The following is a 25,991-nucleotide window of genomic DNA, read 5'->3' as shown; positions in this document are numbered from 1 at the left end:
TAATTATCCCCTTACACTCTCTTGCCATTTCTTCAAAACAACAAGGCCAGAGAAAATCACACTGATGTTATACCATGACTGTAGGTATTAAAAAAATTGAATAAGAGGAAATGTATGTCGTGTAGGAAGGAGGGACTAGAGGAAAGGGAAATGTGTCCAACATTTTTAGAACAGTCACTCTTTTGTACCCCAGATTACCTAGAAGCACAGCCCAGATTTCTTTGAATCAGTGTACATTAATATCTCTGGGCTGAGGCACTCCAGCTGTGGTTACCAGTGCAGACAGGACCAGAGCCATGGGTAGAAATCTTCTATTCCATAGTGGAATTTATGCTTTTGGCAGTCATTGCCATCACAAAAACCAAGATCTCTGTGGTGAAGGGAACCCTAGGATGGCAGCAAAATACTGTTCCAGAAATGCTCCTCCTGAAGTGTATCAGAGGAGTCCTGCATGCAGCAACGTGTCTTGCACAGTGTCACAAGAGCAGCTCTGGATTTCAGAGCAAGCCCCATGAAGATTTCCTTTTAGATGGGATGAAGGGAAAGGTATTCATAGCCTCTGCTTCTGTTGCAGAGCCAAAAAGCCATCCTGGTGCAGATGCTGAATTACTCCTTAGATGTTTGGTAACAGCAGAAGGATTTCAATGCAACACTTAAAAAACTTGCTTGACTTTCTCAGCTGCCTCTTTTGGAACATTTCTGAACCACAAAACAACGTGATTTTCAAACCACAGGATAGACTGGATTCCCTTCCCCTTTAGTGGGCTCCAGCTTCACTTTTATGGTCACAGCACACACGAGTGGGTCCTGGGCTGGGGCTGTTCCACTGCACAGGAAATGAGCTCAGTGTGAAAGTCTGCACAAGCTCTGTGCAAGGTGTCAGAGCCCAAGGATTGTGAGGACTGGCAGTGGGATGGGGGCTGTTGGTTTCCTATCAGCATGGGATATCCACATCCTTGTGTCCTGCCCAAACTTCCTGCAGAGCCCTGCACAGCCCACCTGGTCTGACACCAAACTATCAATAACCCCCAAGTAATTCCATTTTACCACATTGGGATATGGTGCAAATACCACAAGGTGCAAACTGGCAAAACTCTGCAAGAAACAAAGGAAGTAAAATGACTAACTACAGCTATGAATCTGTCCAGTGAAAAAAAGGATGTTTTTTTTTTCTTCCCTCTCTCTCCTTTGGGATGCAAACAAAACAATTTTCAAGGCAAATAAAAAGAAAATGGAAAAAACCCAGTGAGATAGTTACATTGGTAACAGCATGTTTTATTTAAAATAACTAGGGAACCAGTGAAATTTGTACAGAATATTGACTTAGGTTTTGGAATTAGTGATGCAAAAGTAATAAAATATTTTAGTATTTTTCTCTGCTATAAAAATAGTCTCTGCTAACTACTGCAAGTTTTTAGTGATTGTCACATTTTATTGGTTGTATTTTTACTGAAGGGACTGTTGTTTATCTGGCTTAAGAATTAATGTGATTAATTATGCAAAATTATCTCTGTCATCTCCAGCTTTGGGCACAACATTTCTGCAAACTAAATTCTCCTGTTGCTTTCCAGACCCAGCTTTTAAGCAATGATGGCCACAATCCACTTATGAAGAAGGTTTTTGACATTCATCTGGCTTTTCTCAAAAATGGGCAGTCAGAAGCAGCCCTTAAGCACGTGTTTGCCTCTCTGAGAGCTTTCATTAGCAAGGTAGGTAATGCTTGACAAGGGTGTGGGAGAACTTATAAGACTTATAAGAACTTATAAGAGAAGCCAGTATGGTTAAACTCTTGTTAAACTGATATTTTGGAGATGTGTTTTAGAAAACAGCTTCACTGATTTAAGAAAACAGCCCAGCTTAAGTTCTCAAGTTATTTGTTGGGTGTCAGGAAGAAAAAGGAGAAATCATGAGGAATTCTCTTACTTGCCTTATCACAAATAATAGTGTCTGTTTGACCAGCAGCTGGTGCTTGAGTGTTTGCCCCAAACTGCCAGTGCTGCTCACAGTGCCATTGCTTGAATCATGCATGCACTGACAAGCAGCTCCTCACCCACTGCCTGGGAGAGGTGGCAGTTCTTGCTGAGCCTTGTTCTGTGCTCTCTGAGCCCTGGCAGCTGGTGAGGCTGCTCAATGCCCCGAGCTCAAGCAGTGACAAAGCCATGGCTGACCACAGAAGAGCAGTGACTGATCTGACATTGCTCTTTGTGCTTGTCAAAACCTGCCACTGCTCATAACACCATCCCTCTCAAGTTGTGCAGTTATCATAAATACAAAATTAATTAAAACATCTCAAATCCCTTGAGCTCAACACTTCAATTAGCAAGGAAAATCCATGTGGCAGATTGCAGCCAGGCAGGGCATGGTATCTGAGTGGTAAGCAGCAAAGAGTAACTTCCAAGGAGCTTTTGCACTGCTGAGCAAAGTGATTAAAACAAGAGACTGCTGAACTGTTTCTCAAAGGTGGAGAAAGTCTGTGCTTTGTGCATTCTGCTGTAACCCCACAGCAAAGCTCAGAGCTGGTGTAAGACTAGGGCTGGATTTTGGCTTGTGCTAAGCAAACACATGAGAAATGCAGAGGTCTTGCTGGCTCCCTATCTGCTCCAGTCAGCATGGTCTCCTGCAAGGTGTTTTTCCATGCTAGACTGGCAACTGGCAGGAATCACTCAGTTTTTTCTCTAGGGTTCAGTGCATGTTTATTGCTCTGCCTTTCTTTTGAGTTTTCTGCTTGCCTGTGATTTTCTCAGCCTCAAGATCCATCCAGCTGCAGATTTGTACTCACCCCACTCTCCCCCTTGCTAGCCAGAAGTTTGTTTAGCCAGAAATAAATGTTTTGTGCCCATAGCAAATAACAGACATTCCTTGCCTTCCTGGCATATTGTTGTGGTGGTTTTTTTTTTTTGGGTTTTTTTGGGGTTTTTTTTGGTTTTTTTTGGTTTTGTTTTGTTTTGTTTTGTTTTGTTTTGTTTTTTTGTTTTTTTGTTTTTTTGTTTTTTTTTTTTGTTTTTGTTTTTGTTTTTGTTTTTGTTTTTTTGTTTTTTTTTTTGTTTTGTTTTGTTGTTTTGTTTTGTTTTTTTTCTTTTTAATGTGAAGCCAGACTGCACACCTGCTCAGTTTGATCTCACTGTCAGCCTTCAAAGCCTGGAGCCCTTCAGGGATTCCACACTTGCTTTCCAAAACACCAGTGACAGCAAGAGGGCTGCATGCTTGGCTGCTGCAAGGATGGGCAGTGGGATTGTTTCCGTGGATTTATGCCAATCTAAATCCATGCTGAATTTCACATCATGGGTCTTCAAAGATGCAAATTATTCATTTCAGCTTTCTCACATTTCCCCTATGACAGGACATACATGGCTTCTGTAAAAGCAAGATATGAGCCCAGCAGATGGTATCTATGAGGAAGTATTTTCTTTGCCAACTCCATAACCACACGAGTCCCAAACTTCCTTTTAAGTCCTCTCAAGGGCTCTTCTGAGGCCTAAAGTGGCTGTGGTGGCCAAGGCAGGTGGTCACTGCATTTCATGACAAGTCAGGGATGAAATGTTTTCCTGCAAGTTTGTTTTCAAATACTAGCTCTGCTCTACGTTGTAACTTCAAGGAAGGCAAAAAGGACCTACAACTTTGTCATAGCTAGAATGGAAAATTTCTGATTTTTCTAGCCTTCTGTAGCTATAATTGCAATGAAAAGAATCCCCCTCTTATTTGTGGTCACAGCAAATGGTTGCTGGAGGGGAAAAAAGCTCCTGAGATGTATTCTCATTAAATCCAGTTATTTGATAGGCAAAAGACTTAAAAAAAAAATTACAAGAGAGCAAGGATCAAAAATCTTCTGTAATTGTTTGCATCTTTGGTTTTGGTTGCATGCATGTGTTCCAGGAATTTAGTAAGAAAGCTGCCTCTGTTTTACTGGCTGGTAAGAACCAACAAAAGCTAGATTGTTCTTGTTTCACACTAGGTTTTCTTAAGAACTGAATCTGTCTTTTCAGGGCATCACTTACAGATAAATACATATATAAGTATCTATATGCATGCTTAGTCTTTAAATTAAAGGTTATAAAGGAAAACACAGAGGAGGGATGTGCATTAAAGACCAGCTCAGACATGAGTTCTGCCTGTCCCATGGCTGCCCTGCCAGGTCCCTCTGGGGCTGCTGGGTTGAGCCCTGCTCTGGTCCATCACTGGGGCTGGATCAGAAGTGGGCTCAGTGCCTGCAGTGTGCACAGTCATCAGCACAGGGGCTGTGTCCTGCTCTCCCAGAGTGTGTTCTGGGCCAGCTGGAGAGCCACAGGCAGCCCCTGGCCGGATCTGCAGCAGCCAGACCCATGGATCTGCTCCCCTGAGCACCAGGAGCATCTGCTTGGGCTTGGTCCCCAGAGAGGGACACGGGTTCCCTGTGAAAAGGTTTTTCCTGCAGAGCTGGTCTGGAGTGCACAGGGCTCTTCCTGCAGCAGCTTCCCAGGCACCCCTGGCAGTGGGTTGGAAATGTCTGGAAAGCCTCAGCAGGCAGGCAGGCAGTGTCCCTGCTGAGAGCAGGTGCCAGCCATGGCTGTGCTGTGTGTGCCTGCCCTGGCTCAGCCCAGGGCTCACCATGGTCCTGTCTCATTCTGGGGCAAGGACAGCACTGCAGTGGGCAGCAGCTCCCTGGGAGCTCCTTTCCCAAGTGCATCTGTCATCTTCATGGCCCTGTGTTATTATGATGTTTGTTTGCTGCTTTCTCTTTTTCTTTCTTTCTTTCTTTCTTTCTTTCTTTCTTTCTTTCTTTCTTTCTTTCTTTCTTTCTTTCTTTCTTTCTTTCCTTTCTTTCTTTCTTTCTTTCTTTCTCTCTCTCTCTCTCTTTCTTTTTCTCTCTCTTTTCTTTCTTTCTTTTTTTCTTTCTCTCTCTTTTTCTCTCTCTCTTTCTTCCTCTTTCTTTCTCTTTTTCTCTTTCTTTCGCTTCCTCTTTCTTTCTCTCTCTTTCTCTTTCTTCCTCTTGCATCCTCTTGCTTCCTCTTGCTTTCTCTTGCTTCCTCTTGCTTTCTCTCTGTTTTTCTTTTTTCCATTTTGTTTTTTGAAGACAATTTTTGGCCAAAGGCAGTGGACAAAAAGCATTTTATGTCCTAATTCTGTTTTCTTGGTTTAATCACAATATCTTGCTAGCCATGGCTCCTAGATCCCTTGTCACCAGCATGCCATGTGATAGCCACAGCAGTAGCTGCAAGTTTTCCTGGAGCACACATACTTAATGCAAGGAGTGGAGGGCCACAATAACTGCTGCAGCCTCTGACTGACACTATTTAGTGTCATCTCCCACGGGCAGAAGGTAGTGGGGCAGATAAAGTGGCTGATGGACCATGCCCCATGAGGACCATGGGGTCTTGAACAAATGGTTGCCTGTTTTGGCCAGGGCACTCTTGGGCCAGGCTGCCAGCTGCAGCAGGAGGAGCAGGGTGCTGCTGAGCAGCCCCTGGGGAGGTGGTGGCATCTCCCCTCCCCAGCTGGTCCCTGTGGTGGCTGTGGCTGTGAGCCAGCACAGAGCCCTGCTTGTTCTGCTTCCCTGTGCCCATGGCAGGAGCCGGGTGTGGTGTCACCTCCTGTCACTGCAGCCCGAGGGACACACCCTGCCATCCCCAGGGGGCTGCTGCCCTGGGGCTGTGCCCAGGGAGGGGACACAGGCCACCAGGGTGCTGCTGTTCCCCTCTGCTGCAGGTCCCTGAGCTTTGCTGTCACCCAGGAGCTTGCACTGTGGTTTGGCTTGGTCCTGCTGCTCCCTGGGTGGCCCTGCCTGGGGAGGCAGGGCAGCTCACTGAGTTTTAGGCTTTGAGGGACAAGCCAGTCTCTTGTTTGCATTCCTGAGGGCATGCAGGCATGATTTTAGATGTTTTTGGGGGATCATGTAGATGTGTGAGCATTGCAGGTCACGTTTCCCAGTGAGGTTGGATTCCTGGTTGGGCTCTGATGGATTTTCTGATGTTCCAGATAACAGCTTGTGGTGGGAATGTCTGTGGTACTTCTCCTCTGCCCCACTGCTTTGATGATGGCTTTTGTAAGAATGTAGTTCTGTCAGTCCAATTCAGTGAGAATTTGCTGGTAAACCCAGATGTTATCAGGGAAGGGGTTAGATGGACATGAGACATCACGTCCCCAAGAAGTGTGACAGCAAAGTTCACATTGCTTTAGGAAATGAGGTTAAAAATAGGCCCCAAATTCATTCCCACAAATACTTTCAGGCTCAGAATTCTGGCAGAAGTTTTGCTGAGGCTGTCCAGGCTGGAGCTTAGTTTGTTGCCCTGTGCCCCTGCCCATCTGAACCCAGTGCCATTTATTTAGTGGTGGATTTGTCTAACATTCACATGTCTCTTGTGAAGTTTCCCTCAGCATTTTTCAAGGGAAGGGTGAACATGTGTGCTGCCCTCTGCTATGAGATCCTGAAGTGTTGCACTTCCAAGGTGTCTTCCACAAGGAACGAAGCCTCTGCTCTTCTGTACCTCCTGATGAGAAATAATTTCGAGTTCACCAAAAGGAGAACGTTTCTGAGAACACATCTTCAGGTCAGTGGCTGAAGAAAAGCAGGACACCTGAGGTTTAATGACCAGATACAGCAATAGTGCTCTGTGACCTCATACCTGCAGAGGACCCTACCATTGCCATATGGACAAAAATCACCCTGCTTTCCAGGCTTTGCTTAATTCCCATTTCCAGTGACTGGTCCAGGCACCTTTAGGTAAAATAATTGCCATCAAGCAATTATTACTCCAAGCTGTTGAGGTTTAGTGTATCAGACACCAGCCACATCTCTGTGCCAGAGGCTGGCTGAGATGGAGTGGAAAGGACAGCTGCCCTTGAGGCATGAGAAGGGATTTCCTTGGAGCTGCTTTTTTGGCATTGGCAGTTTTTGAAGCAAATGTAGATACCTGGGGAGACACATGAATACTCTGGGCTGTAAACAGTCACAGAAGAAGGTAACTAGTGTCCAAACAGGGATTCATATTATAATAGTTGGGTTGTTAGTTCTGCAGAGCAGTTTGGTCTCTGGGGAGTGTCTGTCCTTGGGAGATGTGAGAACTAAGTCACAGCACCAGCCGCTGCTTACGTGGTGGAAAAGAGGTGATGTTTACCTGTGAGCATTTTATTAAGTGTGACCTTAATAAAACCCTTTTATTAGGGCTTATTTAAATAAAGCCTCTACCTTGCCCCACAGATAATAATTGCAGTGAGCCAGTTAATTGCAGATGTGGCCCTCAGCGGTGGAACCAGATTTCAGGACTCCTTGCTCATCATTAACAACTTTGCAAACAGTGACAGGCCTATGAAGGTGAGTTGGAGGTGTCACATCCCATCATGTGCTATCTGCCACTTATGCAAGGCTGGGGACAGATTCCTGGAAACTGTGTTTAAGTGTTATGCTAATGACTGGAACTGTGATTTATAGGCTCATAGTGGGCTGCATTAGCTCAGTAAACAAGTGTTTGTATGCCAGCAGCAACAGGACCAGCTGCTCAGGCAGGTTGTGCTCCAAACATGAGACCTCATTCCAAGGGGAGGGAGCCAAACAGCTCAGGTTGTGCTTTGCAGTGTTCTGCCTGCAAGGTTGTCCAAAGAACTTTCCAGGAACTCCCAGCTTTGAGAGAGATGTCAAGGGAGGGTCTGATATTTCTGTTGCCTGAAGGTAATAATTAGCAGGATTTAGTTTTATTCAATTGAGTGTCTGTAATGTTAAGAAAGAGCTCTTATGTGAAGATTAATGGTTGTATTTCTTTGGAAAACAATTGCCTATCTGTGTACTAGAATTAGTGGTTTATGCCCAACCTGTTGAGCAATTGGAGGGTTCTCCATCTCACACAGAATAGCTGCCAAGACAAGATAGGGGAAATGGGAAGTGTTTTACAGTATGACCTAAAGACTTAATGGCAACTTCCATTAGTTGCTTAATTGTGATCTAACAAATTTATAGGTAGGTTATACCTGGCAAAAATCTCACTTTTCTACACACAGATGTTGGTAAGGGTTTCACTGAGCCATACTTAACTTGCAATTTGCATCATGAGATGATCATTGAATCAAGTTTATGTATTTGTGTAGGTGCAAGAGTACAAGTGAGATTTCAACACACTGGCAAGAATTCTATGCATTGCCATAGCAGCAGCTGAGGAACAGGAATCTGAGAAGAGGGAACATAAACCAGGGTCCTCATGGAGGGAGAGATCTGAGGGAGAACCTACCTGCTGTTTCCACAGCAGGCAGCTTATGGAGATGTGGAGTGCAGGACAAGAGGCAGTGTACGCAAGTTGCAGCAAGGACAATTCCAATTTTGCTAAAGAAAAAATTATTTCCCAAGAGTGCTGTGCAGCCTTGGGGCAGGGCCTAGGAAGGATTTTCTGTTATAGGAGTAAAACTTGGCTGGACAAGCCTTGCTCTGACTCAATATTAGCCTTGTTCTGAGCAGGGGATCAGATCAGAGCACGTGCTTCTCTACTACATTCCTGTGGTGGGAAGCTCTACAAATGCCTTCAGTGCTTTAGGAATTGAAGAGAGACCACATCAGAGTCTAACAAGCCAGATGTTGAATTAAATGAAAATTACTGAATCCATGGTTTGTGGTCTCATCCAGAGACATTTGCATGTGTGGAGCTCTTCAGTGTTGCTCTGACACCAGCTCCTGAGGGTGCCAGGGAGGCAGCCTCATGTAGCATGGGAGCAGCCAGGCTGCCATTCTGGGATGACCTGGAGAGGCTGGCCCTGGGCATGCCATGGCTGAAATGCCTCTGAACGCAGATGAAACACTGTACACTGTGTGCAGTGGGAGCTCAGTAAGGGAGAGTTAATTAGCCTTATCTACTGTGTGCCCAGTGTTTTCAGATAAGTGGAGTGCTGGCTGAAAGGGCCATTCCTTGGCAAAGCCTGCATTCGCTGTATTAGCGTCTAATTCAATTTGGTTTGTGTCAGGCAACGGCTTTTCCTTCTGAAGTCAAAGATTTGACAAAGAGGATCCGCACAGTGCTCATGGCTACTGCTCAGATGAAGGAACATGAAAAGGACCCAGAAATGTTGGTGGATCTCCAGTACAGCTTGGCCAAGTCCTACGCAAGCACCCCAGAGCTCCGGAAAACGTGGCTGGACAGCATGGCCAAGATCCACGTGAAGAACGGAGACTTCTCAGAGGTGAACTGTGCAGCTCACAGCGTGGTGCACAGCAGGACAGACTGACAGATGGCATTTTGATAATCTCCCTTTGTGCTTTGCAGGCAGCCATGTGTTATGTTCATGTAGCAGCCCTCGTTGCAGAGTTCCTGCACAGGAAGAGTAAGTGTCTGCCTGGGAGACACAGGGAAGATGATGGTGGGGTTTGGGGGTGTCAGGATCTTTTTAAAGGCAAGGCTCTCTCAATTCAGTAAATTATTATTTTGTAAACAAGCTAAAAAGGAAAAAAAATCTTGCAGTGTATAAAGCTAGAAGATGATGAGTAGTCTTTAAGAAATTACTGTTGTTCATATCTGTTTACTTGGACAGCCATCCTAGCATGGTGCTGAGTGAAATAAAAACTGACACATCATATCCTGGTTTAAATCTTCACTTGTATTTTACGTTAGGGAATGTGCTCACAGGGGAAGGCCCTGTTAAAAACTGACTCAATATGATCATCAGAATTATTACTATAGGCAGTACAGAAAACTGTAGAATAAAGCAGTTAAAAATCAGTCAAGAAATGAGGCTGCAGCCTAACCATACACATATGTAAAAAACAATCAGGAAAAAAGGAGAGTTTTGTGGCTTAGTGCAAAACAGGAAGGAAGCATAGAGCTGTGTGTTAAGTTACACCACATTGCAGGTTTTCTTTTAAATACCTGTTCCACAGTTGATATATTGACCCCATTTCTCATTTCCATGTAAGGGAGTAATTGTTGAAGTGGACCCTTAACACTTCAGAAAGTTAAGGCTTCATAAAAGCTGATTACATGCACTGCCTTGTCTGGGAAGTTCTTCAGTGCCCTGCTCAGGAGGCTTGGAGTCCATCCAAATTCTGTACTTTGTCTTGGCAAAGTGGGAAAAATCAGGACTTGTTCTTGTGATATATACACACATTTCACGTGGCTGCAGAGAGGGGGATATTGAAAGTTCTCAGTGTTTTATTTGTACACAAAAGCTGCTTACCACAAGTAGTGGGAAAGGAGAACTCCTAAAGGGGAAGAGGAACAAGTCCAAAGGAATATTAAAAGAAGTTTGAATGTTGAGTTATTTCTGTCACTGGCACTTTTTACATATACAGAGGCTGGAATGGTTCAGTAAAGGCAGAACTACCCAAAGTTTTGGGGTACCTAACTGTGCTTCCCTGCTAGGAGTGTACAGTTCTCTGTGCTTACCACCCAGCTCTCCAGCAACAGCTGGATAGGGATAGAGTTACTTTTCTTGCTTGGTAGCTGGTGCTCTGTTTGAATTCAGTGTGATGGTAATGTTCACAACACATGGCTGGTTTGGTTGTTTCTCAGTAGTGCTTACTCTAAGTCAGGGACTTCTCCAGTGTCTCATGCTGTGCCAGTGAGGAGCTGCACAAAAACCTGGGAAGGGGAATAGCTGGGACAGCTGACCTGAGCTGGCCAAAGGGATATTTCACATCTCAGAGTGTCATGCCCAGTGTATTAACTGTGGGAGTTACCTGGGAAAGGAGTGATCTGGGAGTGGTTTTGTCATTGGTCAGTAGGTGATGAGCAACTGTGTTGTGCATCACCTGATTTTGTTGAGGTTTATATCTCTCTATATTATTTTTATTACCTTAGTTTACTTTGTTTCAATTATTAAACTGTTCTTATCTCAACCCATGGGTTTTACTTCTTTTCTCTGATTCTTCTCCCCATCTCACTAGGGTTGAGTGGAGCAGTGAGAGAGTTGCTGAGTGGTTTGATTTGCATGACACATTTGAGATAATTCCACTAATCCATTTGCTTTTGTCTGCTGCAGAGCTGTTTCCCAGTGGATGTGCTGCCTTCAGGAAAATCACTCCCAACATAGATGAAGAAGGTGCAATGAAAGAAGATGGCGGGATGATGGATGTACATTACAGCGAGGTGAATCCTGTACTGTAGATACAGGATATTTGATATCTGATTAGGATTTAGTTTTAGACTTCTTTCATGTGATCTCTAACAAATTGCAGTTATGCACTAGTATCTGTAAATAAGACTGTTCCATTCCAATTTCCCAAGAGAAATCTGCTCTGAAGAATTTTCTGTGTATGATTCAGACAGGTGCAATTGATGTAAGTTCTTGCCTGCTGTGTTATGCAAATGCTGATGTTGCCAGCACAGGGCAGCACAGCCAGGTGTGATATTTCCAAGGAGGGACAGACTGAAGTCAGGCTCTGCCAGGGAGGGGTCATCTTAGGGCCCGCCTAAGCCAGGGCTGTGCTGCAGGACACCGTGGCAGAACAATCCAGAAGCTGCAGCAAGGCATTGGGGAAGTGGGTAGATCCACCCATGAGCAATGAAGTCTCTCTCACGAGCTCTTCTGCACCATCCCTGTGCAGCTGCCTTGGTTTGGCCACACAGCTGAGTGAGGTGGCCCTGCAGCCCAGCTGCTCATTCATCAAGGCTTGAGGATCCTTGGCATCACAGCCCACTGCTTGTTCCTTGGACATGTTTCTTAGTAACACACCTCTAATCTCCAGTGCTCTCATGTCCAAACCCTCCCAGAACTTTTGCATTTTCCTGGGGAAGTAGCTAAATAACCAGGACATACTTGCTGGCTATTATGCCAATGATTTATGAAGAATTAATGAGCTTCTAAAAAATAACTTGTCCTTTTATCTTCCCCTTCCTCCTCCCTAAAATTTAGAGTGCCTTTAGAAAGGCCAGGAATACACAGTGTTTAAACTTATGTAACTTCATTTACTTATTCTGGGATCTGATTAAAGTATTGAAGTTAAAATGGTTTTATCTCCTAAGCTGGAGTGTTATTTACACCACCCATTTGGTTGCTCACATAGGAGGTTCTGGTGGAGCTGCTGGAGCAGTGTATAGATGGCCTGTGGAAGGCAGAGCGTTATGAAACAATTTCTGAAGTTTCCAAACTGATCATCCCTATTTATGAAAAGCGGCGTGAGTTTGAGGTGGGTATTTTGAAGTAGTTTGCATAGAGCAGGTAATTTTCTAGATTGTCAAGAAAAAAAAAACCAGGGGACTTTTTATTTTTGAAGTTATGAGTTACTGAATTGGTGTCAGTAAAGCACACACTGGGGTCCATTGTTGGTTATTAAAGAAATTAGTGAAAGCAATGATCTGAAAGGTGATTATCAAAGCTAAAGACATGGATGACTCTTGCTTAGTGAATAATTACCACCTTCCTTCCTGTAAAGAAAGCTGGATTCTTTTTGAGACCTGAGGTTTTTAATGGTTAAAAACAGAATGAGAGCAGTTCAGAGAAAGGACTAGAATTCAGTGGCAAGTGGAGAGGAAGGAAGGAAGCTGTTCCCAGCCTTGCTCCTTCCCACCATGTGCTGTGACCTGTGCCTCAGCTCAGTACTGTCCCCTTTGACTCCCTGTGCCATGACAGAACATCAGTCATACAAGCCTTACCTCAATGTATTTTTTTCTTTGTAAAGCTGCTTTTAATTTAAAAAATCAACTTCTTGGGTGAAGTATTGCCAGCTGCTCTGTGTGTGAAGGCTCAGTGAGGAAACAGGCTGAGACAGTGCCCTCAGCCTTCTCTCCAGGGGCAGTAGTGCTGAAGCCTGTGGTGCCCTTCAGAACTGACACCAAGCACTGTACTAAAACCAGGTTCTTCAAACAAGACTGCATGTGTTCAACCTCTTTAGAAATAAGGTTTCAGTTCTCCAGAGGATTTTGTTCAGGTATCTCTGGTGTTAGCTAACATGTCCTGCTTGGAAGATCCTGCTTTCATCATGGTGTTAAAATCTGATTTCCAGAAACTCACCCAGCTGTACAGAACACTCCATGGAGCATATGCTAAGATATTGGAAGTAATGCACACAAGGAAGAGGCTTCTTGGAACCTTTTTTAGAGTGGCCTTTTATGGACAAGTAAGTATATACACTGGCTTGCCAGCTACCCCTCCCTCACCAGGATCCTGGCCCCAGAAGCTGCTGCTCTCTCAGACCTGGAGTTAAAAACTCCTCTGGTGCAGCCACCAGTGTGTCTGTGTGAGTGTTTTGGTATTGCACACTGAGGATGAGGGTTTGTATTTGTCTCCAGGAGCTCTTGATTTATTATAAAGTTTATGATTCTGCTGTTAGGCTTTTCATACAACGACTCAGCACTTAGGAAATGGCTTAGTGGGTTCAGAAAATGCTGAGGGTTCTTTGGTAATTATAGTTATTGTAGATTACACAGACACAATTTAGTGTGTATAGTATATAACTAGTAACAGTATATAACTATAACCATATATATAAACAGTAGTAGTAACAGACTTTTTTTCTACAGAAAAAATGCTGCTCCCTTCTGAGTGTTAGCAGAGTAAAAGGTTTTGAGGCAAAATATTTATCAGTGTTGATTACAAACACGTAGAGATAGGTAGTACTTTTGTTAGCTGAGGTAGTGAAAATGATATTATATCTGGGGCTCAGAGTCCCAGGAAGTGGCATGATCTTATCATGGCTCATGAAGTCTTCTGAGCTTAAAAGCAGTTGTGGTTTTATTTTTTTCTCCACCTGTAGCAGTTAATAAAGTGTGATACCCTCATGTCCTTTCTGTCTCTGAACAACCTGCTCCTGCTTGTGAACTCATAACTGAGGGGAAGGTGCAGGACCCCTCTTTAGAAAACACCATGTAAATTACATTAGCCTTGCCTTTCTTTATTCCTTCTTTTAGAGGAGATGATGAATACCTCTGAAACCATCATGGGTTTATACCTTTGAATGTCACTGTCACAACATATCAGAGCAGTGACTTTGGCTGCAACAAACATGCATGTTATATTTATCCTCATCTTCTCTGTAAGTTTGAATATGTAAAAAGCAAATAAAGTTAGCAACAGATAAAAGGAAACAACTGCTTAGTTTTCCAGAAGCTGGAAATAACTGGATCAGCCCTTAAAATTAGGCTGTGTAACATCCCAGTTTCACACTTTAAAGGTTTCCTGGGTTTATATTCCAGCTGCACACAGATAGCTTAACACTGTGTCACAAGTTCTAACTGGAACAACTCACCAAAGCATGAAGTTCCCATGCTGTTTCCATTATGGGTAAGACTGATGATGCAAGCACAGCCTTTGATGCATTTTGGTCTCCTTTTACAGTAAATACACCAAATCCCACTTCCCTGAATAGAGGAGGAATTAAAGACAGGAAACACATTTCTTTTTTTATTGCTTAAAGTCTCTTGCAGCTTACACAAATTCTTTATTTTCAGACTGTTCTGTGGCTCTGCTGTCAGGGCTTCCTCAGCTTGTGTATCTTTCTGCTCCTTCTCTGTACCTCGTTTTTGTGGTTTTTTTCTCCTGTCTCTTTCCAGCTTTCCAAAAGGTCAAATGCTGGCCAAACCATCTTCCACATAGTTTAGATTTCTCACTGGTTGTACTCAAGTAATGATGTGTCATGTTTGTGTTGGTTGAATAATTATTTTTTGGACCATTTTTTAAGGAACCTATTAAACAGGCAAAGTTCAGTGAGACTTTGTGAGCCATAGCCTTCCAAACTTTTTTGGCTCTCTGAAATGTTAGTAGAAGCTTGCTTCACCAGCAGCAAATCTAAGATAAAAGTGTTCCAAATGAAGAAACAGAGCTATTTCTCACTATTTTTTTTTTTTTTGTGGTTAATGGCAGACATTCTTTGAGGAAGAAGATGGGAAGGAATATGTCTATAAGGAACCCAAACTGACAGGCCTCTCGGAGATCTCCTTCAGACTTCTTAAACTTTATGGAGAAAAGTTTGGGTCAGAGACTGTAAAGATTATCCAGGATTCTAATAAGGTAGAGTTAAACTGCATGCTCTGTGCAGCTGAAGGAGGATGGCAGAGCATCCCTGCCTTCTGCCAGTGGCAGGGGAAGAGTGAGCCCTCTCCTCCACCCTCTTACAAACACCTTCCTGCAGGTTCCTGCTGCCCCTGGCATCCTCCTGCTGCTGTGTGTGGGCATGTTGCACAGCCTGGTGCTGCTGTGGCTCCCAGGTGTGAATTGTGGATGGGAAATTGCAATCCCCATCATGCTGAGCCTTGTTGAAGGCATTAGAAACCAGCACACAGCATCTGGTGACTGGAAGTGGAGTTAGTGCTTGTTGCTTTGATGCTGCAAGTCAGAAAGAAAATCTCTTTGGGCCTTGCAGCCTTAGGCCCTTTCTTTTCTTGTGGAATACTTTTTTATGCTCCCTGCAAGAGCTGTGCACACCCTTAGGCTGCAGTGGGATTTGTCTGGGTTACCAAAGACAGTGCTGGTGATCCCAAAGCTGGTTTAGTGCAAGCCTGCAGGTTTGCCTGGCCCAGCACTGTATGAGCACTGGATCCTGGTCTGGAAACTTTGTGGTCATATTAGGACTAAGTAGCTCAGGCCTGTGCTGCACTTGATGGAACAGGGAATGTGACTGCCTACAGCAGGAGCAGCTTGTTTGGCACCAGGTGATGTATTTCTTGTGCCACACCTCCTTGTCTTATCTGCTGGTGGATGGTTGGACATCCCAGCTGAGGGTAAAATGAGCATTTGGTGTGTCACTGGTCTTCATGCAGTGAGGCCAGGGGAGCAGGGAATTAGTTTAAATCTAGTGAACAGATTAGCCAGTTATAACTTATTAACCTTTGCTTCTCCTATGAGTAACCATCTTATTTCTTAGGTCAACATTAAAGACCTTGATCCCAAGTATGCCCATATTCAAGTGACTTATGTGAAGCCCTACTTTGAAGACAAAGAAATGTCTGAAAGAAAAACTGAATTTGAAAGAAATCATAATATCAATAGATTTGTATTTGAAACTCCTTACACTTTATCTGGAAAAAAGCATGGCAGTGTGGAAGAACAATGTAAAAAAAGGACCATTCTAACTAGTAAGTATAAATATCTGAGCATGAAACAGTATCAGTAACTATTAGGATGCTATTCTAGCTCATGAAAATATTCCAGAAGCGTGACAAATTCTCTCAGCTTAATCAGAATTGTGAGACAATATCCTGGCTGGGAGGGGTAATTTACCTTGCATTTTTATAGAGTAAGAAATGGTGCTGGTAAATTACTTGTTTGGGATTTCACATCCCCAAGGGCAAGAATCTGCTTGTATGTGTTCTGTGAAGAGTACTCCTGTGTGCTGCATGACTTTTCAATCTGTACATTTCTTTTGCTGTTTCTGCTAGCTTTGAACTCCTTTCCATATGTTAAGAAGAGAATTCCGGTCAATTATGAACATCAGGTTAATTTAAAGCCAATTGATGTTGCTACTGATGAAATAAAGGACAAGACAGCAGAGCTGCAGAAACTCTGCTCTGCTGGTGATGTTGACATGATCCAGCTGCAGCTCAAACTGCAGGGCTGTGTTTCTGTGCAGGTCAGTCTGTTTGATGTCTGTTCAGAGTTGCATTTGCATACACAGCTCAGGGTGAGGCATTGTCACATCATGTTTACTTTCCAGAAATCATTAACTACCCAGGCTTCAGGGCTGCAGCCTCCAGCACAGCCTCCCTGTTATGTTCAGTGCTGCACAAGGGCTGGCTGGTGGGAATAAACATTTTCTCCAGTGGTGTTTACAGTGGCAAGTCCAAGTGTAATTGCACATTAATCAGGCATAAGTAATTGCTGAAATATATTTAAGTCTTGAAGATTGTACTGTAAGAATCAAGCACAAAGAGCCGTTTTGTGAGCCTGGCTTTTCAAGCTGGATAAGTGACCTTAGGACTCAGACTGTGCTGCTTTTCCTCACGGAAATAAGAGGAAAATATGAGGAAACAAACTTAATATCTATTTTTATCTCAGCAGCAGTTCTAGCATAAATGATTTCTTCTTTTGTTCTAGGTTAATGCTGGTCCTTTGGCCTATGCCAGAGCTTTCCTAAGTGACAGCCAGTCCAACAAATACCCTGCTAAGAAAGTGAATGAGTTAAAGGAAATGTTCAGGTAGGATTTCTAATGCAGTAAAAGCTGTAGCTGGCTGGAAGGTGGTACCTGTTTGGTTATATTTTTGTCTGTCTCCAGACTCAGCAGATGCTGGATACTTAGATATGTCTTATAAAGATCCAAGTCTCGTGGGATTTTGGATGTTCACATGTATGAAAAAAGCCAATAAAATTATATATATCTCAAGAGTTCCCAACTCCAGGGCTGTGCTCTCCATGGGAAGATTTGCTTGAACACTTGTTTCAACACTTTGTGTGGGTATTTGAGGTTATAACATAAAGTATGTTTGAAAACCAGAGGTCTCACAGTCCTGTGTTCAGGGGTCCTTGATATTGTGTATTGTTTACCAGTTTTTCCATGGGGATTTTTTGCTAGCTAATGATGAACTTGAAATATTTTTAAGCAAATCCTTTCCCAGTTTTTGGAAGAGCACTATTCTTGTTTCTGTTGCTAACTGTGGCTTGCACAGGTGTTTTTCCCATTTCTGTCCCTTAGTGTAAGTTTTACCTTCCACTTGAAAGTGTCCCCCAAGATTTGATTAGGCAACTCTTGTTTCACCTCAGGATGATGAGTCTTTTCCACCCTCTTTTCTCTTCAGCTGTAACCTGTTGTGCACCAGCCCCTGCATTTTTTGCTCTGTGGAATGACTCCCAGTTCACCCATTTCCCCATTCTCGTTGTATGAAGAAAGCAGCATTTGGGCTAATGCCATTCTCCTTCCGTGTAACCTTGCAATCAGGGGGCAGTCCCTGAAAACATGCCATGCATGGTTTCACTTCCCAGCCTTGCAGTGCAAACACAATCTCCATTTCAGTTGTGAATGTATTTTTCTTGAGTTTTATAATAAAGGAAAATATTAAATGAAGTGTGTTAAATGAAGCAAAGAATGAGTAACAGCCCCCAGAAAGAGCATTACAGCCCCCCATGGTGTGAACTTCTTTCTGGCAGGGGTCTCTGCTGTCAGGAGCCTGACCTCTGTGTCACACACACCCAGCTCTGGCCAGCCCTGCAGGACTGGCTGTCCCATCTACTGAGGATCCAGGCTCAAAGAAGCTCCAGCAGAAAGCCCAATGCCTGTGTTGCAGTCCCTCTTCATCCCCTGATTCACTGTGCCTGGGATACTCCTGGAATATGTCTTGCCCCAAACACTGGAGAAAGGGGGGTGGGAAATACTGAGATTTGCCTGTCTGTTTAGTTGCTTGCTTTGGTAGAAGTCTGGGCTATTGTAATGCTCCAAGTTCATTCCTTTCCTCCCCAGGAAGTTTATCCAAGCCTGTGGAATTGCGCTGGAGCTCAACGAGCGTCTCATTAAGGAGGATCAAGTGGAGTACCATGAGGGGTTAAAATCAAACTTTCAGGATATGGTTAAGGAGCTTTCTGACATCATTCATGAACAGGCATGTACTGCATGGCAGGAGCCCATCAAGGTGTCTCTCTGTGCTTGAAAACTCACTAAGCTGAAAACTGGCTGGGAACTGAAAATGTGATCATTCTTCATGTTTTGTAGTTAAAAATAAATGGGCAAGTAAGCAAACGTGGAAATTAAGCAGTAGATTTGGTGGATTCCTAAAACTGCTTTGTTTGACTGGAAGTCTCAGCCTGATGTCAGTATTTAGAGTGCTGCAGGGTGGAGTCTTCAGTGACACACCACTGCATGCTGTGGTCATCAGAAATCCTATGCCATGTTCTGTGTCATGTCTGAAAATTATAAAGAGATCACAGGTCAAAGTTCTCTGGCAGAATTTCCATTTCCTCAGTTATATCCATCTTACAGGTTTTTTTCAATATGTTATTTTTCCTTTTATATGTTTTCTTATAATTTTTGCCTAATGCCAGCATGCCGTTTATGTGCACTGTTAAAATTAGTGCTAATTTATTTGATCTATGATTTTATGTTTTCTTGGATCTTTCTAGGAAAATACATTTGAATAGTAGCATCAGAGAGGCCAGAGATTCAAAGAGCAGTTGTACTTCTATCTAGTATCTTGCTAGATAATTAGATGAGAACTGGCTTTCTGAAATAATTTCCATACCTCTGCTCTTTAATTTTGCCTTCGTTATGACAAAAGAAAGTTTGTAGATTTATAGCATCAAGGATATAAAATGAATAGTACAGACTGCATTGTGGTCCATAGAAGTTGAAATTTAGAAGAATGCTTTCAGGATTTCCCAGTTAGTCAGTATATAGTCTCTGTGTGACTGACTTAAAGATGCACTAAAAATGGATAGGCAAATTCCACAGCCAGTTGTGTAGCTGTTCACACCAATTGAAAAATCTGCAAGTGGCAAAATAATACAACTGCACCAGGTTCTGTTTGTAAATAAGATTAGTTTACAATAAAATAATGCTAATGGGAATCAGAGTCTTGTTCTGGAAGAGTACAAGATCATTTCAGGGAAACAGTCTCATGATGGGGATGAATTTTATTGTAGGAGTGCAAGGGTGGATCCATCAGAGAGTGACTGCTGCATTCCTGTTGCATTTGTTAGATCCTCCTCCTTCTCTGCTCATGGCCACCTTTTTTTTGGTGTGCAAACTATTGATTTTGCACATTTTCCACACTGTTTTTTTCATTGCCACTTGCATACTTGCATACTCCACTACTGAACTTTGCTCAGAGAGGCTTGTTCATAAGAGCTGCCACCTGCTTACTCTGAGCTGTTGGCCAGTGCCAAGACATCTAATTTGCATGCAGCTGCTGGAACTTTTGTGGCTTTTGAATTTTGCAATAGTCAAATCAAAACCAAATCACTCAGTCCTGCACTGTCAAAGTACAATAGTTTAGATTATTTTAGAACAAAGAAGCATTGTTAAAACACACCCCCTGTTACCTCAATAGATTCATCCACTGCTGTGTCTGTGCAAAATGACAGGCAAAATATGACTGAAATGTCCAAGTGAAGAGCTCCCTGGGAAGGATATACTTTTCACTTTTTTCTTGTAATAGCTCAAAAGGCATCTTAAAACATGTTTTTGAACACTTCATAGTTGCACAACATTATGTGCAACAGCTGACTTGTACTTTGCATTGCCATCAAATGACCTAATATCTAACAAATTCAACCTGGAATGGAATAATGGAATAAGTTTTCTTATTTTGCAACATCAGTTAAATGTAAAAAGTATAGTGCATTAACTTGGTGTTCTCACTACAAATAACATACGTTTTTCTAAGTATTGCCAGTGTCCTAAAGCAGTGTCCTTCTTTTGAGATGCAAGAGCAGATGAGTAATCACTGGATCACCCTGTGACCTATTTACAGATCTTTTAAGCTGAAATGTAAACGCAAAAAATTGATAAACTGCAGCTGAACAAACAGGTCCAGGAAATTTCAGAGGCTGGTGGAAAGCTGGATGTCCGAAAGCTGTTTATGATAGCCAGTGATTTCAGTTTCACTAATGCAATTTCAAGGTAACTAATTTGACTGATGAACCACATGGTGAAAATAAATACACAGTCAGCTTTGCCATTCCAGCTGGATCCTGTGCTGTCCTTCAGGCTACAAAGTTCAAAATCTGGACATGGAGGTAGTGAGTGTCCGTGGATATTTAGCTGCATGTACTCTCTATGCTCACAAAAAAAAAAACTATTAGAATTCTGTTCCTGCTAAGACATAATAAAAAATTGTTCTACAGAGAACTATTTCTTTCCTACAGTGCATAGTTGTGACTAAAAGTGATCCAGTAATACACAGAATAGTGTGTATATGAATGCTACAGAAATCACTAAACTACTCTTCTTTCTCATTTCTTTGTTATGCTGCCTTTGTGAAACAGCTTTGAAGACAAGGTTGGATATCTCTTTTGCATACCTTTATAAACAGCTTGATTATCATAATGAAATGAAACCTGTATTGAGTTTGTGATTGTTTTGCTTTGTTTAGATCTACCATGAAGACACAATGCATTCACCATGGATGCAGGACTCTCTTCATGTCTTCTGTGCGATCAGCGGAACCTCTGGTGATGGAAGTTACTGCTCGCTCAGATCCACTGCTGACATATAAACATATTACTCATATTTTACAGAGCCTTCTCAGGAATTCTTGGAACTGTACAAAGGATGTTTAAAACCATCCATGATGAGCAAAGATTGAATTGTGGGGTGGTTTCCTTTGCTTTGTTTTGGTTTTTTTTCCCACAAAAAGTTGCCATGCTTTCAAAGAGGGTGCTTGCTTATTTTGCTGAGCAGCATTGGAAGTGCCTGGACATTGCACCACTGTGCTTGTTTTCTACTATTTTTTTAAGCTAATTAATTGCAGGCCATGGAAAGGCAATTATCTAAATACATGTTGAAATGCTGAACTCTGAATCGAAACAATGACGTACTATGTAAAGTTGTACAATGGAATATAATAAAGTGTAAAACTACTTTGTAAATAGAAGGAGTATAGAGTATATAGAAATTAGCATTATATCATAATTGCTGCTAAAAGCTTTGTTGGACAGAGGACATGAAGGACAAGTTGTATTTACTGGTAAGAGACCTTTCTCTTCTAAAAAGTGACCTGGGATCCACATACTCCTATTGCACTCAATGAGAGTAAAGTTGCCCTAGTCTGGAATAATTAATGCCTAAGTCAGAAATTATAATTTTCATACATCCTCAGAGGAGATATTTCTGAAGTAATCTCCATGAAAGTTGAGCTTTCTCTTGCTGATTCCAATTTTGGGTAATCTTTCACAGCTGCAGGAGAGGATGGATTGTACTCACTGAGAGCAAACCTGAGAGATGTGCCATTTGATATGAGTTTTCTCCTGCTTGCCACTCATGGTCTCACACAAATATAAACTGAGAACAGCTTAAATTGAGTTGGAAGTTATAAGGGGCTTTAACAACTTTGGAAAAAAAAATTCTAACAATTGGAGAGATTGGTTTAAAAAGTTGCAGCACATCAAAATAACTTAAACAAAATTGAAGGATTTGTTAGCACCGGAAGTCATGCATGTTCCCTCCTGTTAAGCAGATCTGTTCTCTGAGAGCTCATTGTTTTTGTCTGATAGGTGGTTGGAGAAAATGTGTTTTACAGAATTATTTTATTCCTTCTTCCCCTTCCCAAAGCTTTCATACATTCTCTGCCTCTTTTTTAATAACACACTTTAGATTCAGGAAGAAGAACACAGTTCAGTAATTCTTTTATCCAGTGACATTTTTAATATCTTTGTTTTTCAAAATCCTGTCAATTGTAAATATGGTTCCAGTAGTTCATATGGGAAGGGTGGGAGTTCTAAGGATATGTAACAAAATGCCATAATAAAAGGACTCCAGCTGGGTATTTAGCTTGGCTGTAGTGACTATAAAATGTTAAGCTTCTGAGTCTTTGTGACAAAAATTATCTTCAAATAATAACTGGACCAAAATATTTATTATGCATGATTCTAAATACCTACCTTACTCATACTCTGAGAAAGTAGAGTTGTGATCCATTTGCTGTTTCAAGCAAAATACAGATGTGCCTATAACAAACCAGCCACATTTCTGCTTCTGTGTCCTTGTGTGCCAGACAGGCTCTAAATTTAGCACAAACTTTCAGTAAGAGGAAGAGAGACTAGTATGTGTAAATATGGTTAGCACTTTCCTGATTGTTATCTTTCAACAAATAATACTTAAAAGCATATACTGAGAGTTTTCTAAATTACTTTACTAAGAGGTGTGAAGCTCATTGCAATACAAGTCAGTGCAATACAAGATACTTTTGGAGCTAATTGACCTCTAAATATCAGTAGTAAAGGCAGGTCTTGACCACAGCAAATGTATGAGATACAAACATCCAAAAGCTCTTGCACTGTAGCTCTTTCAGATACTACAGGTAACCCAATAGTTTTCCTGGATTTGCAGGGAGATCCTTATGCATGTTTTTTGATGTCTTTAATGTTCTGAGATAATATTGTTGGCTGAATTTTCAATTTCTGTTTATTTTTACTGGAATTCCAGTGAAATTCTTACTTGTATCTTCAGTTGTCTTTGATGGTCCAAGGTGAGTTTTTGTCTCAAAAGAACTCTTTTGTTCTGAAACTGTTGATATTGGAGTTGTCATTTCACTGTCACAGTAATTTGACCAAAAAAGAAGTGCTTAATACCAGTCCTGCTAGAACATATACAGTCACTGCATTTCAGAAGGATACACTTATTTGCATTTTTAATGAATTACAAAAATGATATGCTCTAGGGATTATCCTTCTGTGCTGCTAAATAATTTTTCTGGATTTTTCTAAAGAAAATCTCCTTTTTAGCTAGGTTATAAAAAGACAGGTAACAAACTAATTTGTTTTTCCTTTATTTGTTCACCAATCTAGAAAGAATGAGTGGCCATTACTTTACTGCTGTTTTTGGACAGTGGTACTGAGGAGATGATCACATTTTCTCTATATGTCCTTTTCTTATTTAATGCCCCAGTTTAAAGACATCCTCCAGATCTTTTCTTATTTATTGCTGAAAGAGATTAATCACAGATATAGCTGGAGAGTGTACTGTGTACGTGCCTGTTTTATGTAGCTGATACTCACATTGGGTACATTCCATTTGCCCTGTTTGAGAAGAATATAAATGTCTGTTGTTCATTAACATTTTGATTTTCTTGTCTTTCTTATTTCTTGCCTTAGGAATGGCAGGATTTTTTTTTAGTCTTGAAAGATTAGTGGAACATATTTCAAATTACATCCTGGCACACACTCTTTCTGTATCTCAGTTGGACTACATTGCATGTTTTATTTGCATGCCTCTAATTATTTTTTCTGCAAAACTGCTGTGTAACACATCAAGTCTTCAGAATAGATGCCTTGATAATTTTTCATAAAAGGAAAATAAATGGGATGAAGTATCTGTGAGCATTAAGAGGAGTTGGCTACTCTCAGTATCAGGATTGGTTTGGGTAATGGGATGTGTCAAAGCCAGATGGAAATTTGCAGATAGGACATACAAAGCAACAGAGGGTCTGCCAGTATTTTATGTACAGGAGCTTGCTTTTAGAGATATACAGAGTAAGCAAAGTGTAAACATTTTCTCTATTGGACCTACTGGGTTTTTTTTCTCTGCAGAGGGATTAGAAAGCATCATTTTAAGAAAAATAGCCTCAGAGCTCCATTTCCTCCCCCAAAAAATCTGGAATTAAGGACTTACTGCAGCAAATGATGTATTTTTACATATTATTTGGTGTTCTAAACTTCTGATATCAGGACTTTTCATGAGATAAGCCAGTGAATGAAAAATCGTAGATGAGAGAATACCTGTAGTGTGTAATGTTTGGTTTTGTTCCAGAAGACTTTTGAACATATACAACATGGTATTTTGATACAGAATAAAACTTTACATAAGCATAACACCTTTGTCTCAAAGTAGGTAAAATATGTTTTCCCATTCTAAAGAGACCAAATCTCATGGACTCACATTATGATTTGAGTAACTTGGCCCCAAAGAACTGGAGAAGAACATAAGTGGAAATTACGGGCTCAAAAATTTAATGGAAATAAAACTACATCTTACTCAATTTACCCACTTGAGGAGAGTAGCATGTGTGGATCTGTTCACTGAGATGAGTTCTCTGACTAAATATGGGGTTCTTGCTATGTTGAGGAGCACTGTGTACAGCTAATTCTTGTGCAGCCACAGACTGTAATTCAAATAATGTGCTTTGCCAAGCAGTGGCAAACCAATTGTGATAAATAAGTACTATTCAGCTGGATGTAATTTACTCTCTTCTCATGTAATTCTAACACCTGCTGCTCCATAATCATAACAGGAGTGCTTTTATCCTGCATGTTGTACCTAGGAGTGTTGTAGGAGCCCTGTTTAACCTTCCATGTGTGAAAGAACAGCACCTCCCATTTGCTTCAGTTCTTAACTGCTGTACTGGACACAGAGGATGAGCAGAGCTGCTCAAGAGCTTCCTGAGACCAGCCATCCTATACTGCTCTTTTTACTTTCTTTTTCTTGAATAATTAATAATCTTTACAAGAAGCCAGGGGAAAAAAATCACATGGCAGTCAAGTTCAGAGTTTATTCCAGGTCAAAATAAAAGACTACACAAACAGGAAAAATAAGTGTTTCAATAAACATGCTTTGATAGGGTTTTTTTTTAATTTTTTTCTTCATTTTACAGAAATGAAGTGATCAAAAGCTAATACCACTGTAAGATTCATGGGACTAAACCCTAGTGCACTGAGCTATCACATATATCTCTATAGAAGATTACCAAAATAAATCTTCAAGCATGGAAATGCACCAAATGAAATGGTGAACACTAAATTATTCAGCAACAAATAGATGTTAACTTAAAAATCCTGAAGGGACATTAGCACCACAACATCCAGCTCAGGGAAATCCCAAAACCATAATTCATTGGAAAAAAAGACAGTCATACACAGAAATTTATCAATAGAAACAAGATGTGAATCACAAGTAAGGAAATGTCCCAGCAGATCACCCTATTACCTAAAAATATCCAGTAAGTTTGTGACTGGGTTTTTGCTCTGTTCTGGAATTGCAATTTTCAAACCCAGACTTTTGCTGTTTGGATATGTATTTATTGTTGCTCTTCATCAATTCACTCAACTTACAAGGTGGTTGAACTCATGTATATGCCCAGGCAGCTGTACCAGCTCTTACACAATGTAATGTAAGTTCAGGTGTAATTGATATTTACCTCACCAGAGAATAAAGGACAAATTGCTTTTTTTACTTCTGTCTTCTGAGGCTTCTATATTAGGCTCTTTCAAGCCTTGGCCAAACAGCTGTAAAACCAGATTTGTGCCCTGTCTCCCTTTGTGGGTAACGGAGTTACTCCCTTGGCAAATAAATAGTTAAATTGGAGAGATCTTAATGCTTAGGGAACAGTGAGCAGAAAAGCTGATGCATGGGCTTGTAATAGAAATTATCGGGGGGGATACAACATTTGCACAAACAAGCTTGGTTCCATGTCCACTTAAAAGTGCTCTTCAAAGAAGGTGGGTTTTATTCCACATAATTTCTCATTTC

The 25,991-nt window shown here is 41.6% G+C and overlaps 1 protein-coding gene across 2 annotated transcripts in view; it reads left to right on the top strand.

The window, feature by feature from the left end:
* The window catches only part of DOCK11 (dedicator of cytokinesis 11), an 80,877-nt gene extending 55,183 nt beyond the window's left edge, over positions 1-25,694 (top strand). For both annotated transcript variants that reach the window (XM_056491241.1, XM_056491242.1), the window contains 14 exons: positions 1,572-1,709; positions 6,342-6,524; positions 7,175-7,288; positions 8,920-9,135; positions 9,219-9,276; positions 10,930-11,036; positions 11,954-12,076; positions 12,893-13,006; positions 14,749-14,895; positions 15,749-15,959; positions 16,263-16,453; positions 16,918-17,018; positions 18,276-18,414; positions 20,902-25,694. In XM_056491241.1, the coding sequence (XP_056347216.1) occupies positions 1,572-1,709; positions 6,342-6,524; positions 7,175-7,288; positions 8,920-9,135; positions 9,219-9,276; positions 10,930-11,036; positions 11,954-12,076; positions 12,893-13,006; positions 14,749-14,895; positions 15,749-15,959; positions 16,263-16,453; positions 16,918-17,018; positions 18,276-18,414; positions 20,902-21,024 (1,965 nt within the window). In that variant the 3' untranslated portion in view covers positions 21,025-25,694. The remainder of the gene's footprint in view (positions 1-1,571; positions 1,710-6,341; positions 6,525-7,174; positions 7,289-8,919; positions 9,136-9,218; positions 9,277-10,929; positions 11,037-11,953; positions 12,077-12,892; positions 13,007-14,748; positions 14,896-15,748; positions 15,960-16,262; positions 16,454-16,917; positions 17,019-18,275; positions 18,415-20,901) is intronic.
* The last annotated feature ends 297 nt before the right edge of the window (positions 25,695-25,991 follow it).

Source organism: Oenanthe melanoleuca, chromosome 4A (genome assembly GCF_029582105.1).
Source record: "Oenanthe melanoleuca isolate GR-GAL-2019-014 chromosome 4A, OMel1.0, whole genome shotgun sequence".
Taxonomy (NCBI): domain Eukaryota; kingdom Metazoa; phylum Chordata; class Aves; order Passeriformes; family Muscicapidae; genus Oenanthe; species Oenanthe melanoleuca.
The sequence above is the reverse complement of the archived record's forward strand: the minus strand, read 5'-3'. Positions and strand labels throughout refer to the sequence as shown.